Source organism: Gadus macrocephalus, chromosome 12 (assembly GCF_031168955.1).
Source record: "Gadus macrocephalus chromosome 12, ASM3116895v1".
NCBI lineage: Eukaryota > Metazoa > Chordata > Actinopteri > Gadiformes > Gadidae > Gadus > Gadus macrocephalus.
Window position 1 is genome coordinate 1,287,705 of NC_082393.1, and position 17,500 is coordinate 1,305,204.

Consider the following 17,500-nt stretch of genomic DNA (forward strand, 5'->3'; position numbering starts at 1 on the left):
TGGTGAGAAGCTCTCTGGTTCACTAGTCGCTTTGGATGAAAGCAACTGAAGAGAAATTACTTAATGTGTTGTCAACGTGTAATACAGCATCACATTATCAGACGTAAAAAAAAAAGGTAATGATAATGTGTAATATAGCGTTAAATTATCATTAGATGTATGATCATGTACCGCTATATTACACATTATCATAGATGCAATGATGATTTGTAATGCAGCATTACATTATCATACATGTGATGGTGATATAGCGTCACATTATTATCATATGTATGATCATGTGTATAATAGCATTACGTTATAATACATGTAGTGATAATGTGTAAATGATCATTACCCATTTGGTAATGACTCTTCATGGCCCTAGGCTCCGAGCGTATTTCAGTGTTTGTGTATCAAGTGTGGATCAAGTGGGGGAAAATCCGTTACAAAATAAAAGCCCCCCGTGTGTATCCGCCAGGGTGACCCCACCGTCCCCGCGAGGCAATGTTTGCTTTGGGGTCAGAGGTCAGAGGTCAGGGGGGGGGGGTCTGTTTACTCCTGGGCTGTCTGATCTACTGACAGGCGTGCGTGTGTGTGTGTGTGTGTGTGTGTGTGTGTGTGTGTGTGTGTGTGTGTGTGTGTGTGTGTGTGTGTGTGTGTGTGTGTGTGTGTGTGTGTGTGTGTGTGTGTGTGTGTGTGTGTGTATGTGTGTGTGTGCGTGCGTGCGTGTGCGTGCGTGTGTGCCGGGGGGTCCCAGGGTTACCATGGCGACGCGTGACGCGGGGACCCCATTGTTCCCGGCTGACACCAGCGACACGCCGCCACGTCTGCAGGGGTCGGAGGTCAAGCCTATCGCTAGCTCGCTAGGCGCTAACAAATGTTCAGCGCTGACCCCGCCGCGGCCCGGGGGCTAAACACGCAGACAGAGGCCATCAGCGCTAACACACAGCATGTGTGGGCGTGCGCTTCAGTGTGTGTGGCTTTGTTTAACCCCCCAACGTCCACAGTGTACCTGTAAGCCTCCTGAGCTGGATGGACGAACTCCTACCTGCTCCTTAATGACCTGTCTCTGTACTGTCTAATCCCTCCCTGCTCCTTAATGACCTGTCTCTGTACTGTCTAACCCCTACCTGCTCCTTAATGACCTGTCTCTGTACTGTCTAACCCCTACCTGCTCCTTAATGACCTGTCTCTGTACTGTCTAACCCCTACCTGCTCCTTAATGACCTGTCTCTGTACTGTTTAACCCCTACCTGCTCCTTAACGACCTGTCTCTGTACTGTCTAACCCCTACCTGCTCCTTAATGACCTGTCTCTGTACTGTCTAACCCCTACCTGCTCCTTAATGACCTGTCTCTGTACTGTCTAACCCCTACCTGCTCCTTAATGACCTGTCTCTGTACTGTCTAACCCCTACCTGCTCCTCAATGACCTGTCTCTGTACTGTCTAACCCCTACCTGCTCCTTAACGACCTGTCTCTGTACTGTCTAACCCCTACCTGCTCCTTAATGACCTGTCTCTGTACTGTCTAGCCCCTACCTGCTCCTTAACGACCTGTCTCTGTACTGTCTAACCCCTACCTGCTCCTTAATGACCTGTCTCTGTACTGTCTAACCCCTACCTGCTCCTTAATGACCTGTCTCTGTACTGTCTAACCCCTACCTGCTCCTTAATGACCTGTCTCTGTACTGTCTAACCCCTACCTGCTCCTTAATGACCTGTCTCTGTACTGTCTAACCCCTACCTGCTCCTTAATGACCTGTCTCTGTACTGTCTAACCCCTACCTGCTCCTTAATGACGTGTCAAAACAAGGCAGGTTGATCACTCCACACTTTCAAACAGAGGCAGTTCATAGTGCTTTACAGCAGGCTGGGTTTACATTATAAAATACAATCTTTAAAATATCGAATGTAAAACAAAAGTATCTCATTCTTTCAGAGATTGTCTTGTTCCTGTCAGGTGGCTCACAACATTAAATATAGGTTTATATTAACTACAGCATTAAAAAAAAGGAAATACTCCAGAGCATTACAACCTATTTACAGAGAAGACTCTGCAGGTCTGTAGATGTGTTGTATTGTATGTATATCTGTCTCTTAGTACCTATTCATAACCTACAGCCTGTTCACCTCACACCAAACATCTCAGGAGGGAGGCTCAGCCAGAGGTGGTCTGGGTGTAGGAGATGGATTCACTAGCACAAACCTCTCATGGCTGAAGGATAGATCTTCTAGGTTTTGGGAAATGATCCATGTTTTTACAGCAAGGTCATCTTTCTTGTTCAATATATCAATCCAAGTAAGCCCAGGGTGGAGGTGTGCATCAGTTTTTGAGTGTGTCTGTGTGTGTGTGTTTGTATATTTGTGGAAGTGTGAGTGTATATGGGTGACAGTGCGTGAAGGTGTGTTTGTGTGTGTGTGTGTGTGTGTGTGTGTGTGTGTGTGTGTGTGTGTGTGTGTGTGTGTGTGTGTGTGTGTGTGTGTGTGTGTGTGTGTGTGTGTGCATTAGTGTATATCTGTACGATTTCATTGTTTGTTTGAGTGTGTATGTACAGTAAGTTGTGTGACAGTATGTGTTTGCATGGGAGAGCATGTGAAAGTGTGTGTTGATATTCAACTATATATTTGTGATCGTGTGTGTGTGTGTGTGTGTGTAGATTTAAGTCTATGTGTGGTGTTTGTGTCTGTGTGTGTGTGCGTCTGTCTGTGTGTGTCTGTGTCTGTTTGTGTCAGTGTGTAGTGTATGTGTGTATGTCTATGTGTCTGTGTGTGTATGTGTGTGTGTTGCCGGGTCACCTTGACAGACCGCTAGCTCCTCGCGGCCGGGCTAGCGGTAGCGGTAGCGGGGTTGTCTGGGTGTCTGGGCTGCGCTCGGCTCGGTACTTCCTCAAGCGCATCACCTCTTCCCTGGCTGGGATCTCCACACGCCGCTGGCTCCCGGCTCCCGGGCGGCGGGCGCTGCCATTAGCGGGGGATTAGGGCGTCGTGTAGGAGAGGGCCGGACAGGCTCCACAGCACACCCATCAGGTGACGCTCTGCAGGGAAGACCTGACTGACCCGTCGGGCAGGTGGGTGTTACCCCTGCAGGGAGGGGTGAGTGTGTGTGTGTGTGTGTGTGTGTGTGTGTGTGTGTGTGTGTGTGTGTGTGTGTGTGTGTGTGTGTGTGTGTGTGTGTGTGTGTGTGTGTGTGTGTGTGTGTGTGTGTGTGTGTGTGTGTGTGTGTGTCAGCGTCGCTCTGGGGAGTCAGATGGGGGCGATACATAGTGAGGTTTATGTGCTGTAGGTAAGGTACACACAGGTAGAGATGCTAAATACCAAACACAAAGAAATACATGCCAAGTGGGCATGCAAAGTAATTATGCAAAGTTATTACCGATGATATGCTTTTAAGTTTATGATGATTAATATCTCTAAAATCCAGGAGAAAAGGTCAAACAGAAGAAAGAATGAGAAAGATCTAATGTTAATAAACCTGGGGAATAATTAGATAAGTGATTACTGAACATGTATTAAGTCTGTGACTGAAAAGATAAATACATCCCAGAATAACCCCAACTCAAACCCTGTCTGAATGAAGACCAACTGAGAGCAGATTCTCAGCCTCCTTCTGACATCACCTTCCGGTACCTGAGTTCCCGTTCCCGGATCCATCCCTCTCACAATGAAACACGAGTCAGGTGGAGGTGCGCTGGGTGGGGCTGGAGGAGGAGGTGGAGGTGAAGTTGAGGGTGAGGGTGGAGGAGGAGATGGAGGTGGATGTGGAGGTGGGGGTGGAGGTGGAGGGTGGAGGTGGTGGAGGTGGTGGAAGTGGAGGAGGAGGTGGTGGAAGTGGAGGAGGAGGTGGAGGTGGAGGGGGAAGGTGGAGGTGGGGGTGGAGGCGGCGATGGGGGTGGAGGTGGAGGTGGGGGTGGAGGTGGAGGTGGGGGTGGAGGTGGAGGTGGGGGTGGAGGCGGCGATGGGGGTGGAGGTGGAGGTGGGGGTGGAGGTGGAGGTAGAGTTGGAGGGGGAAGGTGGAGGTGGAGGGTGGAGGTGGGGGTGGAGGCGGCGATGGGGGTGGTGGAGGTGGAGGTGGTGGAGGTGGAGGTGGAGGGTGGAGGTGGAGGTGGAGGGTGGAGGTGGGGGTGGAGGCGGCGATGGGGGTGGAGGTGGAGGTGGTGGTGGAGGTGGAGGCTCCGGGCGGAGGTCCTTTGAGCGCCAGCGGAGCGCGTCTGAGCGTTGAGCAGCGCGTTTGTCCGCCAGACAAAGGGCGGGTCCAGCGGAGTCACAGTCGCCTGGAGAAGAAAGGCGGGCGCCGGCAGGTAAACAAGAGAGCTGTGTGGACGGACAAAGGCCCGCCCCCACCCCGCCACCTCATCAGGACGGGGTGAGGGGGGTGGTGTTCTCCCTGTTGTCCGTCAGTCATCAGGAGGGAGACAGGGCTCTGTGCAGGAGGAACGCAGTCAGGACACCCTGCAGGAACAGCTAGTAGAGGGAGAGCTCGCTCTCTCTCTCTCTCTCTCTCTCTCTCTCTCTCTCTCTCTCTCTCTCTCTCTCTCTCTCTCTCTCTCTCTCTCTCTCTCCTAATAGTGTCATACGTCTTTCAGACTTTATTCCCACCTACATTCAAACGGTCGACCCCGGTGTGACAAACGAAGCCAACCCCAGCCATGTTGTTTATTTCACTTTAAAGGTCACACCGGTTATAGTTTATGCCCTGCTTAAGAGCCAGCCGCCTTCAGCCACTTTCAGCTCCATTTATTTGATCACCGCTCCCCTCCCACAAATTCTCCTTTAAAAATGCAGCGCTACTTGTTTAGCGACCATGCTAATGCGAGCGCTCAGCAGATTGAGAGCTGGGAGAGCTGAAAGCGAAAGGCAGCTCAATCTCAGAATTTTAAAAGCCTTCTTTTTTTTTTTGCCCCCGCAGCCAAACGGCTTGTGTTCTGACACGGCGCATAAACACGCACAAAAGAAGTTATTAGCGCAGATGCAAATCAAATGACTAGCGGTGTAAACGGCTCTTCCTTGCTGCACTTGGGCCTGTAATTACTCTAGCTTATAGGGGTACAATGAATGCTAATGACACGCCACTGCAAGGCCGGCGCACTAGTGCTTTAGCGTTAGCGCTAGCACGGCGATTAGCTCGACTGGTTTTCACTTAGTTTATGAAGACCTGGTTGGTTTTGACCCTGATGATTCCCAACCGTTTGGAATCTATAGGCTGTGATTACTTTTGAATCCATTGTTATACAGACTTGTACAAGTAAATCTGACCTTACTTTGGTTATTTTTTAGTTAGGTCTCAGGGACATCAACCTGTAGAAGACCAGAAGATCCTTGGATGGATTCTCTTGGATTCTTCTACTAAGACTTTGAACAAGTATATCAGCAGCACTTTCAGCATTTGCATTATGTATTTATGGCTTTCTAGAGTTTTTAAACTCTTTCAGTCTGCAAAATGATAAACAAAAATAGAACAAAACCATCACATCTTACCGACTTTGAGACACATTCAAACTTGATGCACATTAAGTCAAGTCACCTGGCCTCATATCCTCTGTCATCTTTGGCACTCTTTAAAACCCGTACAGAATGTGGTGGGAGTCCCCCGTTGACTCACAACAAAGGCGCGGCTGGTTGTTCCTGTCGCTTTGCTATGTTCCTCTATTTTGATTTTGATTAGTGCAATGTCGTGAGGCTGAGAGGCTGAGGATTGAACGTCGTGAGGCTGAGAGGCTGAGGATTGAACGTTGTGAGGCTGAGAGGCTGCGAGGCCTGACTCCAGTACGGACAGCCCGGGGCGTTAGCCCTCATACGTTGAGGACGTATGATGACAGTAAACATACCAGGCCCAAAATAAAGTGTCTCTTCTGCCTATGCTGGCAGGGAGGCCAGTAGAGAGGAACCTCCCAAACCTGCACATAGTTTCTATTGTCTTCTTGTTGTTTTCTGTGCAGGTAGGGGTTTGGGCTCTATAAGGCCTGAACCGATCACACAGCCTGGATATGACTTGTGGCTGAGTTCATTGTTAGTCGCTTTGGATAGAAGCGCCTGCCAAATGACACAATAATAAATAGCAAAGAGATCTCATGCCTGAGATTCTAACTATAGTCACTAGAGTACACTAGTTGAGTCACTCAAGTACAGAAGGAACTCGAACTCAAGTCATGGAGTACACTAAGGATTCTAACTGAAGTCACTAGAGTACACAGTAGTGATTCTAGCTTAACTCACTAGAGTTCAGCTCCAAAGGTTCTAACTCAAGTCACTAGAGTACACTGGTGTTTCTAACTAAACGTACTAGAGTTCACCAGTACAGCACTAGCCTGGTCCAACCAGCTTGTGGAGGAGGAAGGAGGAGGAAGGAGGAGGGAGGGAAGCGGCTTGAAAATAAGGTTTTCTAAACGACCACCTATTGAGACGGTGTTAAAATATTTCCCCGTTGAAGGCCTTGAACACAGAGAGAGTAGAATGCGCTGGGAAAGGTCACACTGAGCACAGATCATAGACCTCAGAATATGGCGGAAAGATTAAGGGCCTTTGTGCCAAATATCAATTACGCCTTGACATTTTTCAGGCAGACAAAAAAGGGCCTGGCTATGATGTGCTGATACGACAGGAGCTTCAATCACTCCAGGAAACAGCCTGGCCTTCAGCCAACACGCATCCTACCACTAGTATACGAGTGCTGCTATTACTGCTACTATACGGGTACTGCTATTACTACTACTATTCTACTACTACTATCACTCCTACAACAGCCTGGCCTTCAGATATACTCATCCTACTATACAAGCACTACAATTACGACTACTATACTAGTAATACTATTACTACTACTATACTAGTGCTACTATCACTACTGGAGCAGCCTTGCCTTCAGCTGGCCAAACACATCATAGTACTACTACTATACTAGGACTATTACTACTACTATACTCGTTCTAGTACTGCAATCACTTCAGGAGACCAAGTTGGCCTTCAGCCAATGCCCATCCTACCACTACTATACTAGTCCTTCACTGCTACTCTTCTAGTACTGGTACTGCTATCACTACCAGAACAACCTGGCCTTCGGCCACAGGAAATACACACACACACACACACACATAACATTTTGTAAATTTCCACATATTAGAAAACAAAAACAGAAACATTGCAATTCCCAATCCGACTTGACATTAGTCATCTGGCGATGTCATCGTCTGAGATAGTGTCAACATGCGACGCTCTAATCGCGGATACTTGGCGGTATGTTTAGTATGTTCACCAGTCAGGTGACCTCATCGTCAACACACTGCTCTTGAATGAACCGCATAGTGGGGGCCGGAGGTACTTTTAATTTGAAAGAGCTGCTTTAGTGCGTGATTAACATCCTAGCCTGATCCTGTCACCAGGTTGTACTCACAAAGGACGATGGGTTTGTTCGTCTGTTCAACACAATGGACGGGGCGTGCCGGCCTACTCATCCATTATGGGTACATTGTCAATCTTTTGTTGATGTCTAATGGGCATTATTTATTGTAATTATTCTAATAAATATTATTATTATACTCTCGTCTTTTGTCTTCTCTCTCGTGTTGCGTATGTTGTGGGGTGTGGATCATACAAGGAGACTCCTCCTCTCTCTCTCTCTCTCTCCCTCTCTCCCTCTCTCTCTCTCCCTCTCTCTCCCCCTCTCTCTCTCTCTCCCTCCTATCTCTATTTCTCTCCCTCTCCCTCTCCCTCTCCCTCTCTCTCTCTCTCTCTCTCTCTCTCTCACTCTCTCTCTCTCTGTGATACACGTATGTATATCAGATGTATTGATATACATACTTATAGATACTTTATAAACTAATGGAGACATTCATCTTGAACAGTAGTTATACATGTGAGAGGGTTTGAACGGCTCCTGAAGAAGATGTACAGTCTAATGTACAGAATCATAGCCACGATCACTAATCACTAATCACTAACCACTGTGCTTCTGGCGGTTTAAGAAACAGTCCGACTGGTTCCGCCCCGCTTGTGCAGTCGAACGCTCGCTAAGGTATGTATTTAACTCATAATTACACCGCCACAACAAACCTGTACTCCTTCATCACAGTGACGATAAACTATGTGTTTGTTCACAATGACTTCCACTTAGTAAAGTTAGGGGTTATGGCATGTTTCCCCCTGGCTCCCATTAAAGTAGTGTAGGCTAAGTTGACGTTTCCTTAAATACGTTCCTAAAGGGGGATTCATAAATCATAAAGTTGCACTGTATTCCTGAAGCCTGTATTATGATAACTTGTCTTTCTTTTTAGTATGACAGCATTCAGCGATCTTTGAGCTGAACCGTGCTTCATTAATGTTCATATTAGGCTATACATTGACATATTTTGTCACAACATTGACACAGCTTGCCAAGTGTGTGTGAAGCTTTAAAGGACACTTTTTGCCGTTTCGTTGAATAACTCGACGGGACTTTGATTAAACTACTTTCAGTTTTAATTGAGAAATGTGCGATAGACTCCGAGAGTCTTTGAAGGTAAACGTGCGGAAACGTTATCTCCGTGCGCTAACCTCCGATGCTAACAGCTAGCGGCTAGCTGGTGAATATTCATCCACCTTTCAGGGTCGTCGCGGGGTCCCCGGCCACCCTTGGCACAGACGTACCCCGTCCTCCGGAGAGGAAGCGCAACTCGTTGAAAATGAATCAACGTGAAACTGAACTAAATTACCAAACACGGTAATCGACGACGAGTTCAGAGGCGGGAAGCGGGGAACATCAAAGGCGGCGTGCGGTATCGCGGCGGGCGGGCGGCGCGCCAAACACACTCTCGTAGAAGATCGCCACGACGACAAGCTCCGGAATAAATAAATAAATACAATTAACACACGTATTATTTCTGTAGGGTCTTTTCAAAGCGCGGGGGGGGGGGGGGGGGATCCCGATGTTTTCCCCGTCTGATAAGTGGTCGGTTCGCGGCGTCCTGCGCGAGGCTGATTACTCTAATCCAGGGAGGGGGGGCGCTACGAGGCTTTGATTGAGTCAGTCGACGCGACCCCGAGGGGGACCTCCTGATAAGGGCCGTTACCTTTCACCTCCAGGAGCCCCGCGCGCGCCGCGGCCACGCTAATCTCACCCGGCCTGGGAGCGCGCGCTCGCGCCCGCGCCTGTCAGGCGCTAGCTAGCGATTAAGGCCCCGAAATCACAGCTACCTGTGCGTGTGTGTGTCTGTGTGTGTGTGCATGTGTGTGTGTGTGTGTCTGTGTGTGTGTGTGTGTGTTTGTGTGAAGATAGAGTACATGTAGGTGTGCGTCAGTGTAGGTGTGTGTGTGTGTGTGTGTGTGTGTGTGTGTGTGTGTGTGTGTGTGTAGATAGAGTACATGGTGTGTGTGAGTGCAGGTGTAACCTCTGCTGCCCTGCAGAAAGGCCTCTCGCAGCAGTAACATCTCTTTGTGTTCGGAGGCTTTATGCGTCACCAGCCAAACAGTTACACTCGACAAGCTAACACTCAACACGCTAACCTTTACCATGCTAGCACTCCACACGCCATCATTCAACATAGTACCAATCCAAACGTTATCGCTCAATATGCTAATGTTCCACACGCTAACACTCAGCATGCTATCACTTCACATGCCAATATACCACATGCCAACACTCAAGAGGCCAACACAAAACATGCCAGCACTCAACACGCTAAGACTTGCTAATATGCTAACAAGCACAGCTCAACTCAACTCAACTGCGACCATCTAACACAGCCCATGCTCACTGTGAGTTATGCTACAGATTTCATTAATAAGATACTTTTAAGAAATACTCTTCACCTTTCCACCAGTTCTGTTCGTGTACTCAAATCAAGTTTGAATAAATAAAATCCCCTGTTTACTGGCTTGTACCAGCCTTAGGTGAGCACTTTATGCATACAAACTAAACGCCCACTTTGGAATTATGAAGTCGTAAGGTTTATGTCATTCATCTTTTTCAGATGTATAAATCCCAGAAAAGATGATGAATGTTGTTTCATGAACAGCTATCCAAATCAAATTGGGCAGCCCATTTCTACCAGGTAACCTGCCAAACATCCTTAAAGGAGGCAGCTGGTTTCATGAACCATATCTCTGGTTTATTAGGACCCTCCGTGCTGTTAGCCAAACTAAACGGTTATCCTTGAGTGAAATACATTCCTTCATCTTCACTTTGATCGCGTTTTGGGAAGGACTTCAATGACGTTTACTTATAGTACTGTAAAGGGCCGTTATGGGCTATTGCTTAAATACTATACAGTAATAAGTACAATAGTAAGGTGTAATCAAATAGAATAGTGTAAACGTTAGTGTTCGAGTAGTAGATCTTAAATCATGCTGAGTGTGAGTGTGTTCACACTATGGCTTTAGGGTGAGGTAGGGGGCTGAGGCCAGGATGTTAGTGCCTTAAGCGGAGGTAGTCGGGTGGAACGGCTCGGCGAGTGAACAGCTCCGGGTTCTGAAGTGGGAATATTAAAATGACCTGCCCGGGAATTTGATCCAAAATACTTTGCTCTCTCCGGACGCCAGTGGGAAAGGTGATGGGGGCGTGTACACAGGATGTTCAGTGGAGGTAGGAAGCGGGGGAGTAGGTGAAGGATTCCACTGGTTCCAACTGGGAAACCAAGGAATGACGGAGAAAGTCTTCTAATGACGTCACAAATGTTTTATTAGGAGAAGGTGAAGCCCAGTTAGACTGTTAAACAAAACCATTCAACCTTGTGACTAAATGACTAGTATGAGGAATTTAAAACCAATTAATTAGTTATTAATTCATAAAATAAATATAAATTTTCATTCGTTCCAAAAGAATTCTAGGCCACTTGGCCACAATAGTGAATGAAACCCTTTATTAGGATACTTATTATGGTCTGTACTGGGGGTCCCTCTGCACCAGAACACGGTAGCCCTCTCTGTTACCCCAACCAGCAGGTTGCATGAGGCTGGCAGGGCGAGCTGTGTACGTTTGGTTGTAAGCACCTGCAGACACCGCCTGTCTTTATTATCCCAAGTCAAGTTCAGGGAAACGGGAATATAGACCTTCTTTCGTGTGTGTGTGTGTGTGTGTGTGTGTGTGTGTGTGTGTGTGTGTGTGTGTGTGTGTGTGTGTGTGTGCGTGCGTGCGTGCGAGCGTGCGTGCGTGTGTGCGTGTGTGTGCTCGCGTGCGTGTTCGCTTATGAACACACAGGCAGAAATTGCGCACTTAATATCAGGCTGTGCGGGAGAATAACGCGCGGCTGTAAATCAGCCCCCGCGCGCCGTGACTCCCTTTCTCTCCCCGCTCCTTTCTTCTTATCTGCTCCTCCGCTTTTTTCATTTCTCTCAAACGGGAATTCAGGGACCCCCAAAATTCAAACGCCACGACCACCGTTTACTTTACACCGCCGTCAGAATGCAAATCCCAGATCCAATTTCAGATTGCGGGATTCACCAGTGATGATTTCGGTCTGCGCGAACAATATTTAACATTCTGGAATGAGATCACTTGTGTTTCCACCCAAAACAATTTCTAGATATTGCAGGAAAAATAAAATAAAATAAAATATGGATCTGGCACGCTAGTTGCAGGTTAACAACAATTATGGCTTTCTGATAAGTGTCGGCAGGGAATGGAAAATTATATATAAATTGTTATATTTAGTTGTATTCGTTTCTGTCATGATCTTAAATGACAGGCCCCCGTCGAATTATAATGATGATAATAATCATAAGAGGCATTATAGTAAAAATTATAATAATAGTTATAATAATACAAATATTGATAATAATGATAATTCTAATAATAATAATGTATCAACGTCAATAAAATAAATAACCCTGATCCATGGCATAAACTGAACCTGTGTGACCGTGAGGACACTCTTAAAGCAGTAGGCTACATACGCAGCAGATAGCGGATATTAGTGCTAAACGCAGGGAGGTCTGGGTCCACATCATCACTGCTCACTTTGTGAGATGATTTCAGGGTGTCGCTGAAAGACAATCCCTTAAATGACCCTCGGCTTTCAATTAAACCGTCCGCTCGCGTTGGTTTATCCCTCCCTCTGTTCGGATCTTAAGTGTCTGTTCTCACTGACTTGATCATTAAATGGAGCATATAGAAATGACCTGAAAGCGTTCAATTAAATAGAATAAAGAACAATTATCCCCTCTTTCCCTCTGATCTGCGGCAGAGAAGGGAGGAGAGATAAGACTGCTGCTGCACAGTGCACACACACACACACACACACACACACACACACACACACACACACACACACACACACACACACACACACACACACACACACACACACACACACACACACACACACACACACACACACACACACACTCTGTGTGTTGTAGGAATAAACCCGTCAAGGAGAATAGTTACGGGGGAGATTTAAGACGTCTCCAATTTCCAATCATAATTTCCCCCTATTATGTTTCATAGATGCCGTTTATTTTTAGACTATTTATTTCCAGCCTCGAATAATAAACACATTTTAATCTGCTCGCCGGCGTAAATTGCTGGTATTAATTCCCATCAACGATATTTTTTTACAACCCCATTGAAGAGCTGAATTAAATTGTAATAATATTGTCGGCGTGAGAATAGTTTTCAGGAGAAGAAAGGCCAGACACTACACATCTCCACCGCTCTTGAGAGCAATTACAATGGTCTGATTTAAGAATGGAATTATGGTGTAGAGCTGTACATCGGGTTCACTGGGGCAACAGCCTCATTTACACCACTAGATACCCCCCCCCCCCCCCCCCCCCTGCTGGGCTAGATGATGGCACCTTGGGCCATAGCGCGGCGTCACGTTCTCCCAGAGCGTGTTCCTGCCAGATAAGTAAACAATTTAGATGTGAGACGAATTGTTTAATGAATAGGTATACAGCAGTAGGCCTATAGTGTTAAAACGGGTCCAACAACAAGTTCCCAGCCAGGGCCAAAAGGAAATCCTGCATCCATTTTACGCAGCAAAGTGCTTTAATCTCGTCCTCCCCTCGTCGTTGGACCGGTGAGCCCGGATCCTCTCCGAGATCACCTGGGGGGGTTTGATGATCCCGGCCTCCCTCTCTCTTCCAGCGCGCGATGAGACCGCAAGTTAACACACGCAGCACGGGAGCGGCAGTCAAAGCGCGCACATATTTGTGGGCAAGCGTTGATAAAGGAAAAGTCTTGGAGCGGGTTACGGGAAGGAGGAGGAACAGAGGCTGCGGGTTTTAAACGCTGTTTTAAGCTGTAATTAAGACCCACTCGTCCTACGGTGGGGGGAGCCGTCAAACAGGCCACGCGGAATCTCTCCCGAGGCCCTCGTGAACCGTCAAACATCAAACGGGGAGCCGCGGTTCACCACCGAGTCACCGACACACACCTCGACCCCACCACCGCGAGGCGTGGCGGGAACCTGTTCCAACCGAAGAATGGGGTGCTGCTCACCGCGCAGGCCCTCTGCGCAATTAAAAGCAGCTCTTATTGTTAGACACGCAGGCGCGCGGTTAATCAACCAATTAGTGCTTTCGGGGGACACGGAGGTCCTCGTCCAATAGGATCCCCTCTCTCTCTCTGCATCAATTAGCACCTGGGCGCCTTCCACTCCCGCCTTTAGGTTAGTTTGTCTTCTTAAAGTCGGGTCTAATATTCCCTAGGACGCCCGTGCGGCCTTCATGAACAGCTCAAAGCAGAACATCTCTGGGATACTTCAGATTCAGCAAATGAATAAAAATAAAATGGAGACAATGTATGGCCCTTGGCAACCGTTAACCCTGCAGCTCGTCAATGTAAAATGTTTAAATACGTCACTTAAAAAAATAAAAGGAAAAATGTATTGCGTTGAAGACGGATTGTCTTTATTCGAAATATCCTTGCTCAGCAGTAGAACAAACGGAGCGGTTCCAACTTTAGATACATTTCCCTTTCCATAACATGACAGTTGAAACGACCATCTCAGTTATAAAATACACATAATATAACCTCCGCCTCGCCGATAGAAGTCATCCTCAGAACCACACGCGTGTCAGCATTTAACCACATGGGAGAATTCAAAGCAGAAAATGAAACTTTAGCCGTGGGTGATTTCGGTGGCGTCCTCAGAGCCGACCTGGTGATGGAGCGTCAGGGCAATAAATAAAACACTGGGACCCGTGAAAGATCACCCGGAGGTCCCCCCGCTCCGTACCCGCGTCCAGGGCCCCCAGGCGGACTAATACTGAGGCTTCTGCACGGAGTCAGGACCCGTCAATCAAATGTGCAAGCCGGACTCACGAACAAAAAGCAAAGGAATAGTCCGTCAATCATAAACAACACAACGCATCAGGGGAGCATCGAAATGTACACAATAAATAAAGTTAGAGGCCTCGCCATAGACGTTATAACATTTACATTTCTTACAGTGCAGGCCGTCCAGCGTCTCGCCTCGCGCGGTCCGACGCGTGGATCAACTTCCGGAAAAGTTTCAGTTTGTTCGTTAATTCGTTCATTTGTTCGTGTTTTGTCATCGCAAGTCCAAAGCAGGTCCTCTCTCCTCTCTCTCTCCCTCCCTCCCTCTCTCTCTCTCTCTCTCTCTCTCTCTCTCTCTCTGGGGGGTCCACATATATACATGCAAGAAGTCAGTTATTATTCAAGTGAATTATAAAGAATAAAGTCTGGTTGGGAGGGTTCTAGGGGGTGGGTGGGAGGGGGGTGCCCTACATGGCGGCCGCGTGTGCCGAGGAGTAGGGGTCTAGCCCGCCCTTGGTCATGCCCGGGAACAGTATGTAGGCCACAGGCGGCTGTAAACTAGACGTGGACCAGGCGGTGCAGTTACACGGCACCACGTAGCCCGGGTTGGTGGGCGACGGGTGCGTGTGCGTGTGGTGCTGGCTGGGGCAGCCAAGGCTGCCGAAGGCCCCGTTCTGGTACCCCCCCAGCGAGGAGTAAGACAGCCCCCCCGCGCCACCCAGCCCGTGCGGCATCTCCGTCATCTTCTGGAGGGCGCTCGAGCTGAACTGGCTGGGGTCGAGGAAGGAGTAGGGCGACGAGGTGGGCGGCAGGAAGGCGCGCGCCTTCTCCGACGCGCTGAGCAGCGAGTCGGACACGGCCTGCGACACGCTGAGGCCCTTCAGGTGCTCGGCGTCGCCCAGGTAGGGCAGCGGGAACACGTAGCGGTCCTTCTTCAGCAGGTTCTTGGGTTTGCGCCGCGGCCGGTACTTGTAGTCGGGGTGCTCCTTCATGTGCTGCGCGCGCAGCCGCTTGGCCTCGTCGATGTACGGCCGCTTCTCGGACTCGGAGAGCAGCTTCCACTCGGCGCCCAGCCGCTTGCTGATCTCCGAGTTGTGCATCTTGGGGTTCTCCTGCGCCATCTTCCGCCGCTGGCCGCGGGACCACACCATGAAGGCGTTCATGGGCCGCTTGATGTGATCGACCGGCTTAGACATGCTGCTGGTGCCTGGGACGCTCGCTCCCCTGACTGGCTGAAGATAAAAGAGTAAGGAAAGTTGGGCTCTAAAGGAAAAGGGGGAAAGTGTTCAAGTGTCTAGAAGCCGAGCGCTACTCATGCCACTTCTCTGGCGGGTTTTGACGCGATCTCCAAACTGCCACCGATGATGGAAAGAAAAACAGAAAATCCCGTAAGTGTCCCGCGCGTCAGGACAATGTTTCGGTGAAGTCCGCTTCTTCTCCGCTTCTTCTTCTCCCCCGAAATAATAACACCGTGATGTTTAAAGGAGCCGTTAAAAAAGACGCAAAAGAGAAGGAAATCCAGCAAGGTGCCACTGTGCCTCGCGACGACTCTGCGCTCTGAGGTTTCCCGTCTTGCGCACCTGGCGTGGAAATGAGCGGAAGCGCGTGAACACGAGCCAAGAGCGGCGGAGTTCAAAGGCTGGGCTGGTTCGGTCTGCACGCGATCTGACATAATCACAGCGGGGCGTCGCCGACCTGCCGCCCAATCAGCGCGAGGCGCCGCGCGTAATACCTCCGCGGTAAAAAAGAAAAAAGATATGTACATTACGACATAAACAAAGAGTTAGTGTGGAGGGGGTGGTGAGGGGGGGGGGGGACCCGGCCCCTCCCAGGTCCGCTTTAATGAAGCACAACAAACCCCTCTTCGCCCCCCGGGAGGCTCGCGGAGAGAGGGGGGGTCACTCCTTTCTGAGCGCGTGGAGATGCGCTTTAAAGTGGATAATTGCGCTAAAAACATGAATTAATGTGGTGTTCTGACACGATTTGTCACATCGTTTCTTGCGCTTGGCATTATGGCTCAGAGGACTTATGAGGGATCATATTTATTTAGAATGTTTATAGTGCTAAGAGTTTTGTACCCTATGGAATGAATATTTAATATTTGATGCCTTTCTAATTAATTATATTATAGTATAGTATTGTTGTTATTATTGCCCGCACACACAGACAAACACGACACACACACACACACACACACACACACACACACACACACACACACACACACACACACACACACACACACATTTATATCTATATACATATCGACATATTTATATTTATATATATATAAATCATGATAGATTGATATATTTAAACAATACAAAATAAATATGTTTCATATTTAATTTGCAATAATCGACTACGGTTAACCAACCATAAACACACCAAATGTACATTCAATCCCACATTTAAGGGAAACGCAACGCAAGGCATTGTAATCTCATAGGAATCCAACAGCCATTGTCAGCGTGTTATCGTTGGTATGACTGGAGCACCGTGTGTGTTTAAAGAGTCACACTGGGTGTTTTAAAATGCTAATATCAGGGATGGAGAGACGGCTCACAGCCCGGGGCGGCTGCCTGCTGTATGATGTATGACATCTGATATGATACGGGACTCCTTCTTCTTGTTACAGCGCTCTTAGGGCTCCCTGCTAATGCTGGGGATCGGACCCTACTGGTCGTGGACCAGTTCAGGTCCAGGTCTGGTTGGTGTGGCGGCGATGGGAGGAGAGAGGAACAAGGCCCTGCTGTGATCAAATGATCCACGCTCGGATACAACCGGGGAATAACCGGTTTCAGGAGGAAGGGTTTATAAAATTGGTGTGCATCGGTTTGATGGGAAAACAAATAGTGTTTTATTTTAATGACGAACCACCGATCCCAAAGTGATCCAGGTGTGAGGCGTCTTACTGATGTAGGATCTGATCAGAAGAGAAGAATGCCTCCAATTCAAACAGTCATCCGTTACGCACGGGGAGGCGATACGCGCAGGTTAACATGTATGTAAATATATTTCTCTAACCCAAATATCACAGTTCAGTACATCCTTCAAGTGTATACCCCCCCCCCCCCCCCCCCCCCCCCTACCAGACGCCCCCCGCCCCTCCTCTCTCAGAGGCGCCGTGCCAAACACGCATGCGTAAAGTGCTTCGGCAGCGAGTCCCTCGGTCAAACTATTTTCTCGTTTTCATTTTTAAGGAATCGGCGAAAGTGTAATTGAAGAAGAAATGTGACGGATCGATAAAAGCCCTCAGGTCCCGCGGCGGAGGACCTCGGAGCGGGGACACGGAGCGGGAGGAGCGGGGAGGTAAGAACCAGTAC

General features: G+C 48.5%; 1 protein-coding gene and 1 long non-coding RNA gene across 2 annotated transcripts in view; one reads left to right on the plus strand and one right to left on the minus strand.

Moving 5' to 3' along the window:
- Window positions 1–13,782: 13,782 nt before the first annotated feature.
- sox14 (SRY-box transcription factor 14) lies at window positions 13,783–15,838 on the minus strand. Its single transcript, XM_060067287.1, has one exon. The coding sequence runs from the start codon at window positions 15,368–15,370 to the stop codon at window positions 14,642–14,644; it is 729 nt and encodes a 242-aa protein (XP_059923270.1). The 5' UTR covers window positions 15,371–15,838; the 3' UTR covers window positions 13,783–14,641.
- A 1,447-nt stretch (window positions 15,839–17,285) lies between these two features.
- LOC132469349 (uncharacterized) overlaps window positions 17,286–17,500 on the plus strand; it is a 4,749-nt gene continuing 4,534 nt past the window's right edge. The window contains exon 1 of the long non-coding RNA XR_009528413.1: window positions 17,286–17,486. This is a non-coding gene — a long non-coding RNA (uncharacterized LOC132469349). The remainder of the gene's footprint in view (window positions 17,487–17,500) is intronic.